At 40.3% G+C, this 17,054-nt stretch overlaps 1 protein-coding gene across 7 annotated transcripts in view; it reads right to left on the bottom strand.

Moving 5' to 3' along the window:
* Window positions 1-17,054, bottom strand: part of LRCH1 (leucine rich repeats and calponin homology domain containing 1) — a 249,071-nt gene that overhangs the window by 40,584 nt on the left and 191,433 nt on the right. For 5 of the 7 annotated variants that reach the window (XR_008443307.1, XR_008443309.1, XR_008443308.1 and 2 more), the window contains one exon: window positions 12,573-12,677. The exons of the other annotated variants lie outside the window; for them this stretch is intronic. Coding sequence is in view for 2 of the 5 variants with exons in the window: in XM_054014568.1 (XP_053870543.1) it covers window positions 12,573-12,677 (105 nt within the window). In the remaining 3 variants the exon portion in view is untranslated. The remainder of the gene's footprint in view (window positions 1-12,572; window positions 12,678-17,054) is intronic. 7 annotated transcript variants of the gene reach the window in all.

The following is a 17,054-nucleotide window of genomic DNA, read 5'->3' as shown; positions in this document are numbered from 1 at the left end:
CGAGAATATCTCCAAAAGAACTCGGCCCGAGGCAGTGGTCATCTTCAAATCAGCTTCATCAGCCAGTGCCCCAGTCCTTTCAGTTAAAAAAAAACAAAACAGCAGCTTCCGCTGCTGTGTTGATTACTGAGTCCTAAATCAAATAACAATCCAGAACTGTTACCCACTACCCCTAATTCCTGAGTTGTTGGACCGGGTGGGGGTTGCCCACATAGTCACTAAACTGGATCTCCATGGAGCTTACAGTCTCATTCGTATTTGAGAGGAGGACAAATGGAAGACTGACTTTTGGACCCACTATGGCCACTTTGAATATGTAGTTATGCCATTTGGACTACCGCCCCAGCAACATTCCAGCACTTTGTTAACGATGTGCTATGAGTCCTACTGGACCAGTTTATGGAGGTATACTTCAATAATATGTAGATCTTCTCAGATGATCTGAACACCACTCACATCCACACAGTCCAGGAGAGACTATGATGACCCAGTCTCTATGCTAAACTTGAGAAGTGCGCATTTGATCAGACCTCAGCCGAGTTCCTGGGTGTCATCCTGTGCCTGGAAAGATTCGAGATGGATCTGCACAAGGTACAGATTGTCCGCAATTGTGCAGTATCCCACAAGGCGCATGACCTACAATGTTTTTTAGGCTTCACAAACTTTTTACCAGAAGTTTATTTCAAAATTTTTCAAAACAAGCCAAGCTCCTCACTGCCCTACTACCGAAAATCACCCAGTTCCACTGGTTGCCTGAGGCCCAGCACATATTTGAACAGCTAAAGCTTGCCTTCATCACTACTCCAGTATTGGCCCACCCAGACATGACAAGTTTTCGACGCCTCTAGCACAGCGATCAGTGCAGTCCTCTCCCAGAGGCATGGCCCCTAGCAAATACTGCACCCCATCTCCTACTAATCAAGCAAGCTTACCTCTGCTGAGCGAAGCTATGAGATTGTGGACAAGGAGCTCTTGGAAATTAAGACCACCTTCAAAGAGTGGTGACATTACTTGGAAGAGGCCCATCACCCGGTTCAAGTATTTACTGATCATAAGAACTTAGAGCACCTGTGCAGGGCCAAGGCCGTAAACCAACAACAGCTCTGGTGGGCTTTAGTTTTCTCCTGGTCAAATTTACCTTGACCCACCAGCCTGGAACTAGAAATGGCAAGGCTGATGCCTTGTCCCAAAAATATGGCTCCGACACAACACAAGGCCACAGTCTGGAACCAGCCCACGTTATCAAGTCCCATAATTTCCTCAATGCGACTCACCACCAGGATCTGTTCACGCTCATCCACTCTGCCTCTGTCTCTGGAATTCCACTCAGTGTGCTGGCCATTATCAACCCAAAACCACACAATACCTGGGAAGGGATGATGTTTGTAAGGGACTGCATCTATGTTCCCCCAGGACCTGTGAGAGTTGCTCTTCAACTATGCCATGACTCCACCCTGGCAGGACATTTAGGGTGATTTAAAACCTGACAATTAATATCCTGGTTCTTCTGAGGGCACCGTATGTGCCGCACGAAAGAGACCTTTGTTGCTTCTTGAGAGGTGTGTGCCTGCACCACGATCCCAGACCAGAAACTCTGCAGTCTGTTCCAACCTCTGGACACCCTATCTTGGTCCTGGAAGACCACTTCCTTAGACTTTGGGGTGGAACTACCAGAATCAAGTAGTTTCAAAACTATCCTGACAGTGGTAGACTGCTTTACTAAAACGGCTCACTTCATTCCCTGCCTGGGGTTTACCCTCTGCAGGGGAAACTGCTGGGCTCTAGATAAAGGAAATAGTTTGTCTTCATGGGCTCCTGGGTCACATCACCTCTGACCAGGGCCACACTTTACTGCCTGTTTCTGGCACAAGGCCATACGTCTATTAGAAGTCTACATGCACCTGTCCTCTGCCTACCATCTTCAGTCAAATGGCAAAATGGAAAGAATCAACCAGATCCTAGACCAGTACTCCCAATGCTACATCAATCATCACCATGATGACTGGCCTTCACTGTTACGATATGCTGAGTTTTCCTATAATAATGCAGACCATGCATCCACAGGACACAGCCCCTTTATCAACTATGGGTACCATCCGTTATTTCACCCACAGCTACCCCCATGCTCCCCCAACCCATCAGCATCAGATCTAGTACAACACATCCATCATATCCAAGAGAAGATGTAGGGACATCTTGAAAAAGTGAAGGAAGACTACATGCAGACAAGCACAGACAAAAGGGTACGCTGTAGGACAAAAGGTATTTTTTTACAGAACACCTCTACATGGACAAACCCTCTTGGAAACCGGACTTTGTTCTTTTGCCCGTACTGGATTTGGCAACAAATCAACTTGGTCACCTTCGAGCTCCAGCTCCCTTGGAGTTTACCCTATATTCCATGGCTCACTTCTAAAGCCCTACGCTGATAACACATTTCCCCAAAGACCCCAATCACCACCCCGACCAGTGCTAGTACAAGGTCAGGAGGAATACATTGTTCACAAAGTCCTCAATTTTAAGATCAAGTGGGGCAAATTATGGTACCTGATAGACTGGGAAGGTTACAGCCCAGAGGAATGCACTTGGGAGCAAGCAGAAAATGTTTACACTCCTGCCCTGGTTTGGGCCTTCCATAGGAGCCACCCTGAGAAACCTGGACCCACGTTGTCAAGAGGGCACTCCTAGAGGTGTGGGTGGTGTCATGACCCATAGATCTCAAACCCAGGTCTGCAGGTTTCATGGGAGCAACAATACTTCAACCCTCAACCTGGCAGCTTGGTGACAGTGGCTTACCTGGGACCCATGAAGTCCAGCCCCAGAGTGAGGCTCTGGCCCTGAAGTTTGATTGGCCCAATGGCTCTACTTAAGCCAGTGGCAGCAACAAGAAGCTGTCCCAAGCTATTGGGCTCCACCACGCTCTGGACTGTGTGCTTTCTGCTGTTTGATTTCCTGGCATCCTTACCCAGCTTGACTCTTGGCATCTGCCTTGTGGTTCCTGACCTCCATTTTGTTTCCTGTCTCTGACCCCCTGGTAGCCTAACCTGGCCTGAGTCTGGTTCCTGACTCATGGTTCTCATCTCTAGTTTGTCTTCTGCTTCTGATCTCCTGACCCAGCTGACTCTTGACTCCTGTCTCATGACTGCAGACTCGCTCCCACTATTAGGTCTGGCTGCCCATGATATGACTACGACAAACAGTTTCTTCTGTTATTCACCAAGTAGTTGATATGTATTCCTGGAGAGGAAACAGGGGCTAAACATTGGCAAATAGAGAAATAGTGGAATCTAACTGGATTTAAGATAATAAATAATCATAACTGGACTGTCTTAAGGACAGCTCCTTAAATGGCTTCTTTTAAGGAACTAATTTAAGTATTTTTTTCAGTTTTCATAGGATTTAGTTAAGGTTGCTTACTTTGCCCAACTATAAACTGTTAAGGTTATTAAGTAGTAGACAGGCTTCATTTGCTCTTGAACTATTTTGCCCATACATAAACAGTTTTAAGTATCTAATAAGATACTAAAACTGAATTCACAATAATTTTGGGAAATAATAAACTTTGGTCTTAACTTACCAAGAGAAAGGCGCCTCCTCAGAGGCGGTTCACTCTCAAGGATGTAATCTCTGTTAAACTCTCTCCACAGAGAGACATACACAAGAGATTGTAATAGTAGTAACCAGTTTTATTTGTGTTCAGTCATTTGATGTTCAGTTTAATGTTTTATTTTCCTTTCTTTAATAACAAAATAGCTGTGGTTAATAATTGTGATTATGTTGTATGTTCTTCTCTTGATAATGGTGTCCTCTAAGGTATGTTAAAGAAAAAGAGCCACACACTTGAGCCAGCAGGAAGAGAAACAATTAGTAAGAGCTGGTCTACCATTTCATGTTTCTCTAAACCAAGGGTTCTCACACTCGGGGTCGTGACCGCTCAGGGAGTTGTGAGGTTATTATATGGGGGTCATGAGCTGTCCGCCTCCACCCTGCTTCGCCTCCAGCATTTATAATGGTGTTAAATGTAAAAAAATTGTTTTTAATTTATAAGGGGCAGGCGGTTTGCACTCAGAGGCTTGTTGTATGAAAGAGGTCACAGATACAAAAGTTTGAGACCCACTGCTGGTTTTCAAACTTTTTCCATTTGTGAACCCCTAACATATTTCAAATAGAAGTGCGGACCTCTTTGGAAATCTTACACATAGTCTGTGGACCCCCAGGGGTCCAAGGACCACAGGCTGAAAACCACTGCTCTAAACTAAATATGTTTAAAAAATTAATTTTTAAAAATAAAATAGTTTGAAGTCCAACAATTTAAAACTACTTTCAATCCCAGTGGGAAATGAAAACTACATGTGAGCTCTTCTAAACCAAATACAGCAACTGCCAGTGGTGACACCTACTGGTAAGAATAAAGAATTAAATTATTCTAATTGCATAATACAAAAGAAAGGTACAATATGGAATAAAAATAGTAGTCATTGCTTTATTACTCAAATTTAATTATTTCATGCAAACACTACACCTCTACCCCGATAGAACGCGACCCGATATAACACGAATTCGGATATAACGCGGTAAAGGAGCACTCCAGGGAGGCCGGGGCTGCACACTCCGGTGGATCAAGGCAAGTTCAATATAACTCAGTTTCACCTATAACGCGGTAAGATTTTTTGGCTCCCGAAGACAGCGTTATATCAGGGTAGAGGTGTATCTCATTTTTATTTAGGTTTGTTTTGGATAAATGTTTTAACTTTTATATCGATTTTCAAATTATGCAACACACTAGGAAAAAATGGAGTGTAAGGAAAGTTAAGATAAGTTCAACACAGGATGAATGCATGCTTACATGAGGCTCAATGAATCTGAATGATCAATAAACTAAACTGTATCCTGGGATCTTCTGGGTCTTTGACAGGTTTGCTTATGTATTTGCATTAAGATTAAGAAGAAAAAAAAGGTTCCAGCATGAGATACTTTCTTTGAAATCCCAGAAAGGGCTCATGAGTTGTGTTCATATATGTCCTGATGATATTAAAGTGACCAAATGAAATCTCTGTTTGGACCCAATGGCTGAAGGAATAGCTTGCACTGTTCTAGATGAGATGATGATTGCAGTGACTACATAGTAAAATGATTTATTACAAATAATTATTTCAGGAAAAGCCACCAACTAGATGGTGGCAGAGCCTACTAGATAAGCAATAAAAACCAGCCCATCCAAAGATCTGTTTAAAAAAAAAAAAAAAAAAATTTAAAGAGCAGCATAGCAAAGCAAAGCTCCCACATTTTCAAAATATACCAGGGGAATTTAGCCACATGGCTTTCACTAAACTCCATGGTTGTTCTGTGGATAAATTCATGTGAATCTTATTTAAAATCCAAGGATAACAGATCACAAGCTAGTTATCAAGTGCTCCCTATCAGATATCCACAACAGAACAAGACATATGAAGAAAAGGAAGATTGTGTTTTTAACAGTAAGTTAAAATGAAATACGGTATTCCTGTATCAGGCCCATTTTTTTTAATTGTTCCTAATGTTATAATAAAAAAATGAAAATACCTTACATTTATTAAGAATATCACTTAAAAGTGTTAAGTAATTATTTACATTTCAAATTAGTAAACTTATTGTACAACTTAGAATAAACAATACTTAAAATTCTGGAAACTATTTAGATGTGTTGTATATTCCCTATAATACCGAGGAAGATAGGTAAACACACACACATACAACCAAATAAACATGCACCCCCCATCCACACTGAAACAGCAGACTTGAAAACTGTTGTCATCTCCATTCCAGTTTCAACAGCAGCAACACTTCAAAATGCTCTGTACAAAAGGAATCATGCCAACGGCCACTGTTGTATGTTTTGTGTTTGAGTCTGCATCTATCTTGGAAATTTTTATCATGGTCTTCAATCATTCTAGCCTTGTTTATCTTGCTTATGTGCTGTGCTGAACTGGCGTGCTCCCGCATGAGAGAGAAACTGAACTTTCTCCAGTCCCATATTGTAATGAGGATGTATTAGACAAGAACAGGAGAAGTTCTGAAAGGAAATACTGTTATTGGTAAGACTCGGTGAGGATACTCATGTTTGGTCTCTGTGGAATCACTCATCCGCTCTAGGTACTATTTCTGAATATGATCACTGTCTAGTTTGCTATAAATTACACACCCTAAACACAGTGAGGTACCTCAAATTTATGCAGTTTTGTAAATAAATGTCCATGAATAGCAAACATCTACTTATGGAAAGTAAATGTCAAAATTATTCATTCAGTTTGACTTATTCATAAGACATACGTTCTACCTATGGGAAACAGACAAAAACATACAGGAAATTCCTTCAAGATGTAATAAATAAACAGATTAGTCAATTTGGAAAACATACATAAGCAAAATAAATTAGCAAGTGAATAAGATATTCACTATGGAGTAGCAATATCGGAAGTAAAGTGTTCTAATTCAGGATGTTTCAGCAATATGGAATATGCTAGTTATTCTGCATTATACATTTGTTCCACCAAGGGGAGCCCACACCACACAAATGTGTGCCTCAGAAGAGAGTATTTCTTCAGATCAAAGTACAGTAGTTCTCTTCATTGCTGGTCACAGTGGCAGCTCTAGCTTTTTTGCCGCCCCAAGCACCGCAGGCAGGCTGCCTTCGGCGGCATGCCTGCAGGAGGTCCCCGGTCCCGTGGATTCGGCGGCATGCCTGTGGGAGGTCTGCTGGTCCCGTAGATTTGGTGTACCCGCCGCCGAATCCGCAGGACCGGCAGACCTCCCGCAGGCAAGCTGCCGAAGGCTGCCTGACTGCTGCCCTCGCAGGGACCGGCAGGGCGCCCCCTGCAGCTTGCCGCCCCAGGCATGCGCTTGGAGCACTGGTGCCTGGAGCTGCCGCTGGCTGGTCAGCACAGCTTATTAATTTTATGTTAGTTTCAATAAGCCTTTGTTGGCAATTTTTTAAAATGTAAGTGAAAACAAATTAAATTAGCAATAATACTTAGCCTAATCCACAATAAGTGACTTGTATTTAGTCTCTTTGTTAAAGGTCAGACTTCCAATTGAGGATTTCCATTTTCGTACCTTCATTACATTGTAGGAAAAGCTTTGTACATGCAATTATTTGCAGGCAAAGTTTAGGACATTTAATACTGCAAGTACTTAACTTGCCAGCCCAATCAATTACCGAGATGTCTAAATGAGCAAAAAGGGCACCTGCAAATACTTGTGGTTGCAAAAACGCCAGGGCTTGTAAGAGGCCTAGATAAAGGAAGGCTGAAAATTTGAAAATAAAATTCTATTTCTCATGATCAATTCTATTCAGATTTCTTTAACTATATATGCTTCAAGTGGATATGGAATATGTGCTTTTTATGTACCTTAAGACACATCTGAAAACCATTGAGAGGTGATTCAGAGGGTAGGGAATTAACATAGAATTTATTAGACCTGAGTTCGAGTCCCTGCTCCTCTCCAGACTTCATGTGTGATTCTGGGCGAGTCACTTAGTCTCTCTGTGCCTTAGTTCCCCATCTGTAAAATGGGGATAATAGCACTTCCGTGCCTCACATGGATGTTGTGAGGATAAACATGTTTTGTGAAGCACTCAAGATACTACAGAGATTTGGGCTGGGGAGAGGAGAAGGAAACTGTATAAGTACCTAAGATAGATAGACCGTACAGCAAACTTTCAAACACATCAACATAGGAGATAAAAACATCTAATAAAAACATATTGTTCTAACTGTTTTAAGCATTAATACTAATATTTGCAGTTGGCTTAAAAGCTATCAGATTTGAAATGGTTTCAAATGATTATGCTTAAGCTTGTCTACACTGTTCTCATTTTATTATGACAGTATAATTATACTGGTAGCCCTAGGTTAGCACAGATCACATTACCTAATGAATTCCTATCAACAAGGATAAAAAACACATCTGGAGCTGAATCCCTAACTGGTGTTGTCCACTAAACTCAACTGAGTTACGCCAATTTACAATGTCTGAATATGTGACCTATCCAGCTTTTAATATACAAGTCAGCAGGCTGGATTCTCCACTGTCCTGTGTCTTTGTGGTCTTTTACACCTGAGGAAAACAAGTGCAGTTGGGTGTAATTTGTACACACAAATCAGAATAGCATTTTGATGACAGCACCAAATAAAAATGGCAGCATTTTGCCCCCATTTTATGAAAGAATTTTGATGTATATTTCTCCCCCAATATCCAGAGATTTCTTCAATGATCCATATGTTCTTCAATGAAGCAATTCACTACAATCTGTTAATCAGGTTTTATATTATGTAATTGCCAATATTTTTAATGTTTGATCATTGCCTCTTAGATGTTCAGCGACTGAATTATCTTAGTGGGAAGGAGAGAGGGCTGAGTATGTAAATAACATTATTTCATACGTTGTAAGTATTGCAATAAAATTATTGTAGAAAAGTTTTACAAAGGTTAATGTTTAGATACACTAAAATGTTAAAAATTGACAATTTTTAAGATGATTCTAGTTCAGCTTCAAGGTGCAAATTCTATCTTTTGTATCCTCGGCTCCCATTCATTTCAATGGGTGACACACACACGAAACCAAGTGCAGAACTTAATTCCAGAATCATAGGCGCCAACTTTCTCCAGCATCGGTGGGTGCCCACGCTCCCCCGCCCCGGCCCTGCCCCACCTCCACCCTGCCCCTGGCCCCGCTGCTATTCCAACCCCAACCCCAAAGTCCCCGCCCTAACTCTGCCCCCTCCCTGCCCCTATTGGATCCCTTCCCCAAATCTTTGCCCCGGCCCTGCCTCTTCCCCCAGCGCGCCACGTTCCCCCTCCTCCCCTGCCCGCGAATCAGCTGTTTCCCGGCGCAAGCGCTGGGAGGGAGAGGGAGAAGCAGGATGCGGCGGTGCGATTGCGGAGGAGGCGGAGGTGAGCTGGAGCAGGGGGAGGGCGGGGAGCTGCCGGTGGGTGCTGAGCACCCACCAATTTTTTTCCGTGGGTGCTCCAGCCCCGGAGCACCCATGGAGTCGGCGCCTATGTCCAGAATCATTAACAAGAAGAAACTAAGTTCTCTTGCTAAAAAAAAAAGAAAAAGAAAAAAAAAAAAGAAAAGCACACACACACAAAAAAGCCAACTTCAGGCTGATTTCTACCTCAGAGTCTATAAGCAATTATAGATCTTTCATTATCGCTAGTACTTTATTGAAAGACCTGTAGAGTTGAATAAGTAATTTTTAACTTCGTAAATACTGTGTTAAATGGAGAGGTATTATGTTCTATATTTTAATTAAGCATGTGGAGACTAGAATTGAATTACTGTTCAGCAGCTTAGAGTTTTAAGAATTTGACTTCAAACCACAGAATTCTGTAAATGACATGAACATTGGAGGCACTGAACATAATGAACAATGCAAGACAATTCAAAGGATTTGGATAGTTTAGGAGATCAGGCTAGGAGAGAGCAAATGCTGTTCATTTTTTAAAAATACACAATAAATTAGTCTGGGAAAAAGGAAACAATCTAGAGTTTATGTGATAAATAGAGCAATCAACCATGAATACTATTGGCTGTACAGGTGACTGTATGACTGGAAGGGTGCAACATAGGCAAAACATGGCAACAGGCCTCAAGAATCTAAGTTATTGTAACAGGGTCGCATTCACCTCTTGCGAGTGCTCCCGGACAAGTGTGTGCGCGCCTGCACTCTCTCTCTCTATCTGGTGCATCTTTGGTGAATCAACCCTCCGGCCGAGTCGCACACAGTCTGTCTGTGTGATCAAAGCAAAGCAAAATCCCTCCCGGGGCACAAGTCCAACAGGCTCCTCTCTCAGTTCCCTCTGTAATGTCTCCCATAAGTTGTCCCTGCTCAGGGATAGAGCAGTCCTCCAGGGCTCCTTCCCTAGTGACAAAGTCTTTGCCTTCTTAGGGACTTTCTGGCCACAACTCTCCAGCTGGGCCATTGCAGTTCAATTCCCACCTCCGGGGGCAACTCAATGTCCAGGCCATTTCCCCCAACCCTGGACCCGGGCACGTCCACTACTCTGCTGCTCTAACTCCCCGGGCCACTTCCCCACAGCCCTGCACCATCTTCACCCTTACCTCAGGACCATGTCCTGATGAGAGTCCCCGCAACCAACTCAGGGTTCCTTTTCGATCTCCCTGCTTCTGGCAGCACTACTTCATCTGAGGTCCTGCAGCTCCCTCAGCCAGCCACATACTATCCATGCTCCTCCAGTTCTAGCAAGGAACTGAACTTGCTCTTACCCTGCAGTTCTTCTTATACTGATCTGGTGGGCCCTGATTGGCTGCTTCCCACACTGCCGCTCTAGGCAGCTCGGAAGATCTCTCGACTGCCCTTTTCTGGGGCAGGGTGTGACAGGGCCACAAGGCCTCCAGCAGGCAGCCTCAGGGCCTACTCCACCCCATCACAGTTATGAAGAATGGTTAAGACAGTTAGCAAACTTATTTTCCAATGAGAAAAATCTTTATAGGCTTTTGCTTGTTACCAGAATTCCTTTTATTCCTAAGAACCAGCAAGTCTGATTTTCTTCAATAATATACCAACTATCCATCCTTCTCATGCAAAGAAAGATGTTGGTAGATAATTCAGGTGTTTTTAAGTATTCCACATCTGTCAAGGTGGCCAGCTCTTTTTTTTCATTTCCCAAACTCTACCATGTGAACTATGGATGAGGACTTGTAATGATGGAATAGATTTCCCAATATTGGAAAGGACCAGGAAGCCTTGTCTGACATTATCTTCATGATTCATTCTAACTGAGCTTGCAACTCTTAGAGAGTGAAAAAAAAAAAAATGCTAGCATGGTGCTAAAAATGCCAATACTTTAGTTTAAAAAGCTAGCAGATCACCTTTTAGTGCTCCATCTCCACTTAAGTCAGAAGTGTAGGATTTCAAACTGTAAAGAATATTTGCTTACAGACTGCACTTAAAGATAGTTTTTCAACAATGTGCATAAATGGTGCCACCAAATGTGTTCTTTCAAAAAACAAAAAACAAGTCTTATTCTTTAGCCTCATTTCTTAAGTTTCAGTTTTATAAGTCAGACAAGTGGGAGTTCTTGGCTGATGGATGAATGGTCAGAACAGATTTCTTATAGCCAGTTTCAAAGGGCTCAGCATGCACAACAAATTATTCATATATGTCCCTTGTTTAGCAATCAGAAGAACACTTGCTACATCATGTTCAACTTTTTTTTTTGGTGTGACAGCATTTTCATAAAAAAAATTTTTGAATTGTAACATATGGGCACATCTTGCATAAGATACAGTTTTGAATAACCATCACGCTTTTGAATGTCTCAGAATGTGACAGCTTTCTGAATGGCCTTTTTTTTTTAATAATGCCAGTGATGATTTTTCTAATTTTTCATTTTCAAGGAAGCCATGTAATATTAGATTTAATTAAACAGCAGACAAAACAAAAAATACTTTATGCTACCATTATGTAGAGCATTCAGTGCATTGGATCCATTATCAGATATGACATACAGTATTATAATGTCCTCAGGAGAAAAGCCAAATTAACATTTTCATGCTGTGTCCCAGACTATGGGAGCTGCTTCAATCAAAAGCACTCAGACTCAACAGCTATCTACATAGCTGTGAACTTTACTGATGTCTGCACTGCAGTGGATCCACTGGGTATTCCCCAAATTCTGTTCCAGCACACACCAGGTTCAGACTGAAATGTGGGAAGTATTCTCGGGTGGGGGATGAGAGAGGAGAGTATCTACTTTGTGGTCAGAAATCTGGAAACTTCTTAGGAAATCATATTTAGTCTGCTCTTTGGTTAAAGAGATAAAAATTAAGAATTGTTCATTTTTGGTCAGTGGTTTGTTTGTTATGCATTGTGACAAATTTATCATATATGCTCTTGAATATTTCATAAATCTTAGGTACTCAGAAATGTGGAGAGACACTGTCGTCTTCTTAGCACAATGTGATGCTGACTGAAAAAAACTCTCAACTTTCAGTATCTGAAAAATACAGCACCAAGTCCAGCACAAAAAATGTATGTAATTCTCTTATTCCGCTCAAATGACACTGGAAAAATGCTTGCACAGCAGCTATTGTTTTCAAACAGTCCAAAGATTTTGGTTGGAAACAAACTAAAACTAAAGGAAGACCAAGTGACCTACCTATCTATCTTTTTTACTTTGATTTCACTCAGTGAAAACACTGCTTTATTCACTAAAATATTTCTAGCTCTCCCTTCACCACTGTTTGAATCCCTTCTTCGGAGAAGGGGATGCTGATAAGAATGCTGTTCAGTTAAATGTCTTTTCGGTGTCCTAGCAGTGACATAATGATCAGATTTGGTTTTCCTGCATTTTCTGCTCATGGACTTCTTAGACTGCGTACTCAGCATTCTTATTCACTAATTAACATGTACCATCTGAGTCTTTTGGTTTCTAATCCATAAGTTTTATTACCCATTACAACAAGCATATGGCTGAATGTCCTACATCTTTAGCTGTGTAGGGAACATAGCCAAACGTACAAATTATCTGAAAACATACAAATTAAATATGTACAGATCACCTACCATTGTCACTGTCCCCTTCAGATGGGATACTGTAGCTATAGTTGTCCCATGTTTGAGCCTGTGTAAGTTTGTTGAAGGAGATAGGAGGAAGAGTGAGGGGTGGGTCTGATGCAGGGGAGTGAGAGCCAGTCCAGATACAGTAGCATACAGACCAGGAAAAACCACGGGGGTAGCAGCATTTCATATATGGTATGAAGAGTGCATGGCAATGAAGAGAATGCCATTCAAATGAGATTAATATAAAATGTATAATTTTGGAAGAAAAGAATGAAAGACGGTGTACAGAATAAAAAGAATGAAAAATTAAATGTTAGTATTTGTAAATCATACATTATACGTGCAGTTAATGCTGTTAATCTTAACAAGATTACTACAACATAGCACTTTACATAATTATGTTTACAACCAACTCCTATGAAGAAAAAGTACCCATAGATTTCATACTGTAGGCTAAAGAAAGGAAACCCTGACTCTGTGAATTGATGGGTAAATTTATCATAAGTGCAGTTGCAGAAGTAAAAACATAAACCAAGTAGAAAAACATTAGGAAATAAACATGTTATATATTTCAGGTTTTCAGTGTTAGAAGAGCACTTTTTCCATAGAGTGGAATAAACACAGTTTAACAAAATTGTTAAGATTTTCCTGGGAAAGTTTTTATTTCAAGAATACTCATTTCTGTCCTGGATATACTACTAGTAGTTCATTGATCCTTTGGTTTTCCTTCCATCATGGAGAAAATCCCATGATCCTCCTGCCTTTATTCTTTCCTTCTTCAGCTGTCATCTTCCAGCTCAAGCAGCACTATTTCTTCCCTCTCATTAACTTCCTCATCCACAATCCTAGCCACCTATTTGCCTTCCTTTTATAACCCTACTAAAGTCCTCCCCTCTTCTGCACTCTTTTTCTCTTTGCACAAGATCTTGCAGACTCTTTCAAAGAGAAGACTGGCAATGTATCCTCTCTCCTCAACACGGTCTTCCCTGCTACTACTTTTCTTCCTCCCTGTTTCTCCTCATCCAGTTATCTATAACAAGGCTTCTCACCTGTGCTTCAAATCCCTCCACTAACCTCAGCAATCTCTTCCCTTTCCACCTCCAACCTACATTGTCCCATTCTCTCCCATCTTGATTACTAGATGTTCCTCCTCTCTAGCTTCCCCCAAACCCACACTGCCCGCCCCCATCTTATGGTCCTTACAAATCATAGCTGCTAATGATCATCATCTTTGTCCACCACTCTCACCACCTCATCCCCCTCTTTAAACCTTTTATTGGCTCCCTGTTTTCCACCATGTACAATTTAAGCCGGGGGCCCTGATCCTGAATGAGGTCTTTGGATGCTATTACAATCACTGCCATGTTGCCTTTTTGAATGCCAAATTGTAATCCTAATTCAATTTAAATAGAGGAGTTGACAGTACCTCATAGAAATCTGGATACATTATAAACATGAAAATTAGCATTTAGATTTTAAAAAGGCAATGATCTATACCAGTTCAATGAAAAGTTATTTTTTAAATATTAAAATGGAAAAAAAGCAAAAATAAATAAAGCCTCAGTAAAAAGCCTCACCCCACTCCAAATAAAGCTACAGGTACTGAAAGAAAAAGAATTCGTCCTTTCTGGAATCTGACAGATTAACTAGAGTAGTTAAAAATAATACTGCAACCACCACCCTCTTTAAATCATTAGGTTTGGCTGCTCTTAGTGTTCTTTTCCTTAGAACTTGTCTGTTACAAACCTCAGTTCACTCTGCCTCTAGCTATTCCAAGCTCACTTATATCCTGTGGGATAAGGAGCCAGCTGCATCAATGAGTCAGCAAAACCTACCTAACACACTTCCAGCAGGATCAACACCTGCTAAAACAGTATGTGTCTGAAGCAATATTGCCAGCACTGTTAGTCTCATTTGTTAAAAATGATTCTCATGAGTTTCCAAAGTACACATATCAGCCAATTCACTTCCTGGGAAGAAATTAAACGTAACAATAAATAAGAGGATGTAGAGTTACTATTTTTCTAACTAATGAGTGAGAGAAAAATAATTACTAATTGATTCTCAGTTACTCTTTGCAACTGACATAAAAAAAATGAGTTTCCAGCACATGTTCATGCAAACTAAATCTGCTTTAATGCGCTAGGACTACCAAAATGAAGGGACTTGATAACAGATGTGTATTTCAGAGTTATGTTTCAATTAAATAATTAACAGTCGACTCTTCATTTCCTGTGGAATTTCTACTGCAAAAGGCCTTGTATCTTGATTTTTTTTTTCAGTACTTAGTGTAGCTTTTGAGGACACAAGCATTGCTCCTCAGTTAGGCTTGCAAGCCACTCTGTTCAGTAAAAGTCATGAAAGAAAAACCAAGTAAAAATGGCACAAAAGTAAAAATGAATACTTTTGAATACTGCAAAGAGTATTAGATGGTGTGGGTACATCCAACCAAGTTCTGAGTAAAACTAAGGTTTTATAGTGAATGAGATGGCAAAAAGTTTACGAAATTCTCAAATTTATCGACAATAGCACCACTATTACTAACAGTGCTTTGAATTATTTGAAAATCAAGAGTAAATCATGAACTGTTCTGAGATATTCTTGCTCAGAGTATGAAAGCGTTTCCAAGCAGCAGAATTATTGTTAAAAGGAAATTCATATTACTTAGTTCTTTACAATATTCAGTCATGTTCAAATGTTTTTCCAATCACTAGTGTGAATTAGAGAGATCTACTCTTCAAAAGTATATACATAAGATAGACTAATTCAAAATGCATTGAGTTTCTCCTTTTAACTTCTGTATAGCAGTTTGACCCTTTTTAAAAAAAGGATATACACCAAAAGGTCAAGATAGCATATTTATTACCTTCAAAAAACATTTTCTTTGGATACCTAATTAGGCATCATGTATGGATTTTTCCTCATGTTTTGGCGAGCCTTAAAATGTGGGTATAAAAATAACTTTTACCCATGAACACAGATCTAGTATGTGCTGATGGAGAAATCTAAGTAACTGTGGTTTATCCTCTGGAAGCAGGCTTTGTGTATGTACTTCAAAAAGCTGGAATCATTACCAGCAGTCTAGTACTCTGTTTATTTTTACCTTTCCTAGAGACATAAATCACTGTGACACAGTGAAATAATATCAAATAGAAAGCAAAACATTAATTTTAAGTAGAATCAAATAGGAAAAATAAAATATAAACTCTGAAGGGCATGTTTAAATATATTTTGCTTGAAAGTCTGCCCCCTCATTTTTCCCCCTCTGGTATTTTCTTTTCTATCACATATCTTTCTTATTTCTGTTTTTGTTTTCCAGAGCAGGATTTATAAATTTTGGTTAGAATCATTTAAAACAAATCTTGCACTGTTATTAAAAAAAAAAAGCTATTAAACCTCAACTCTCTCTCTCTCTCTCTATATATATATAGAAATCTATAATACCAACTTTACTGGTGCACACAGCATGTTTGGCTTCCAAGACCAGCTCTACAGCAATAAGGATGTAGGTAATTAAGAAGCAAACACTGTCTGGAAGGGTTTAGATTTGTACATTTGTACAAGCAAACACTGACTGGTGAAGGGTTTAGATTTGTACATGCTTTAAGAAGGAAAAAAAGCTTGAAAAGTACGATGGCATTACCTGCAGAAATTAGAGATGTGTCAAGTCAAAATACACACAAGGCAAATACACATAAGGTTCACCAATAGGGCCGGTATCTTCACAGCTACACTGTTTTCAGCTCTAGTGTGTGAGTAAACCACATTAAAGGAGTAGATTTAATGCCTTTATGAAGCACTTGCTTTTTGGGGGGAAATGGGATAGGTGAGGTGAGTAATTTCCAAGGTTCAAATTTCATTTATAATGTTTCATCACAGCACGCTGGGTTATAGCACATGATCAGCTAAAGGCACGTCTTCACTATGGGCTAAATCAGCGATCCAGCAGGCATCAATTTAGTGGGTCTGGTGAAGACACACTAAGTCGATGGGAGAGAATCTCCCATCGACATAGCATGATGTAGCACTGTAAATCAATCTAAGCTACGTTGACTTAAGTTATGTATCTTTACCTAAATAACAAGTGTAACTGAGGTCAGCTTACCTCATTAGCATAAACCAGGCCTCTCACACTAATGTTATATCATGGGAAAAGACATTGGGCCTGATTCTGATTTCACACCAGCATAATTCCATTGTTTTACTCTGTGGTAAATCAGGAGTAATTCAGTTGAAACCCATGAAATGACACTTGCAAAACCGGTGTGCGCAAGATCAGACCTATTAAGTAAAGCACTATGCAATAATTACTTTCAGGTTGTCTGTTCAATATTATATGAAAAACAACAGGGACATAAGGGCTAAATTACTTAACATATATACAAAATAAGAGGTCCTTTTTTTTTTACATACTGAGTAGTCAGGAGTGGAGGGCATTGATATGTTGGCATATATTTAAAATTAATTGAAGCAGTAAGGATACAT

The sequence above is a fragment of the Malaclemys terrapin genome, chromosome 1, assembly GCF_027887155.1.
Source record: "Malaclemys terrapin pileata isolate rMalTer1 chromosome 1, rMalTer1.hap1, whole genome shotgun sequence".
Lineage (NCBI taxonomy): Eukaryota > Metazoa > Chordata > Testudines > Emydidae > Malaclemys > Malaclemys terrapin.
Note: the sequence above shows the minus strand (reverse complement) of the source record. Positions and strands in the feature narration are given on the sequence as shown.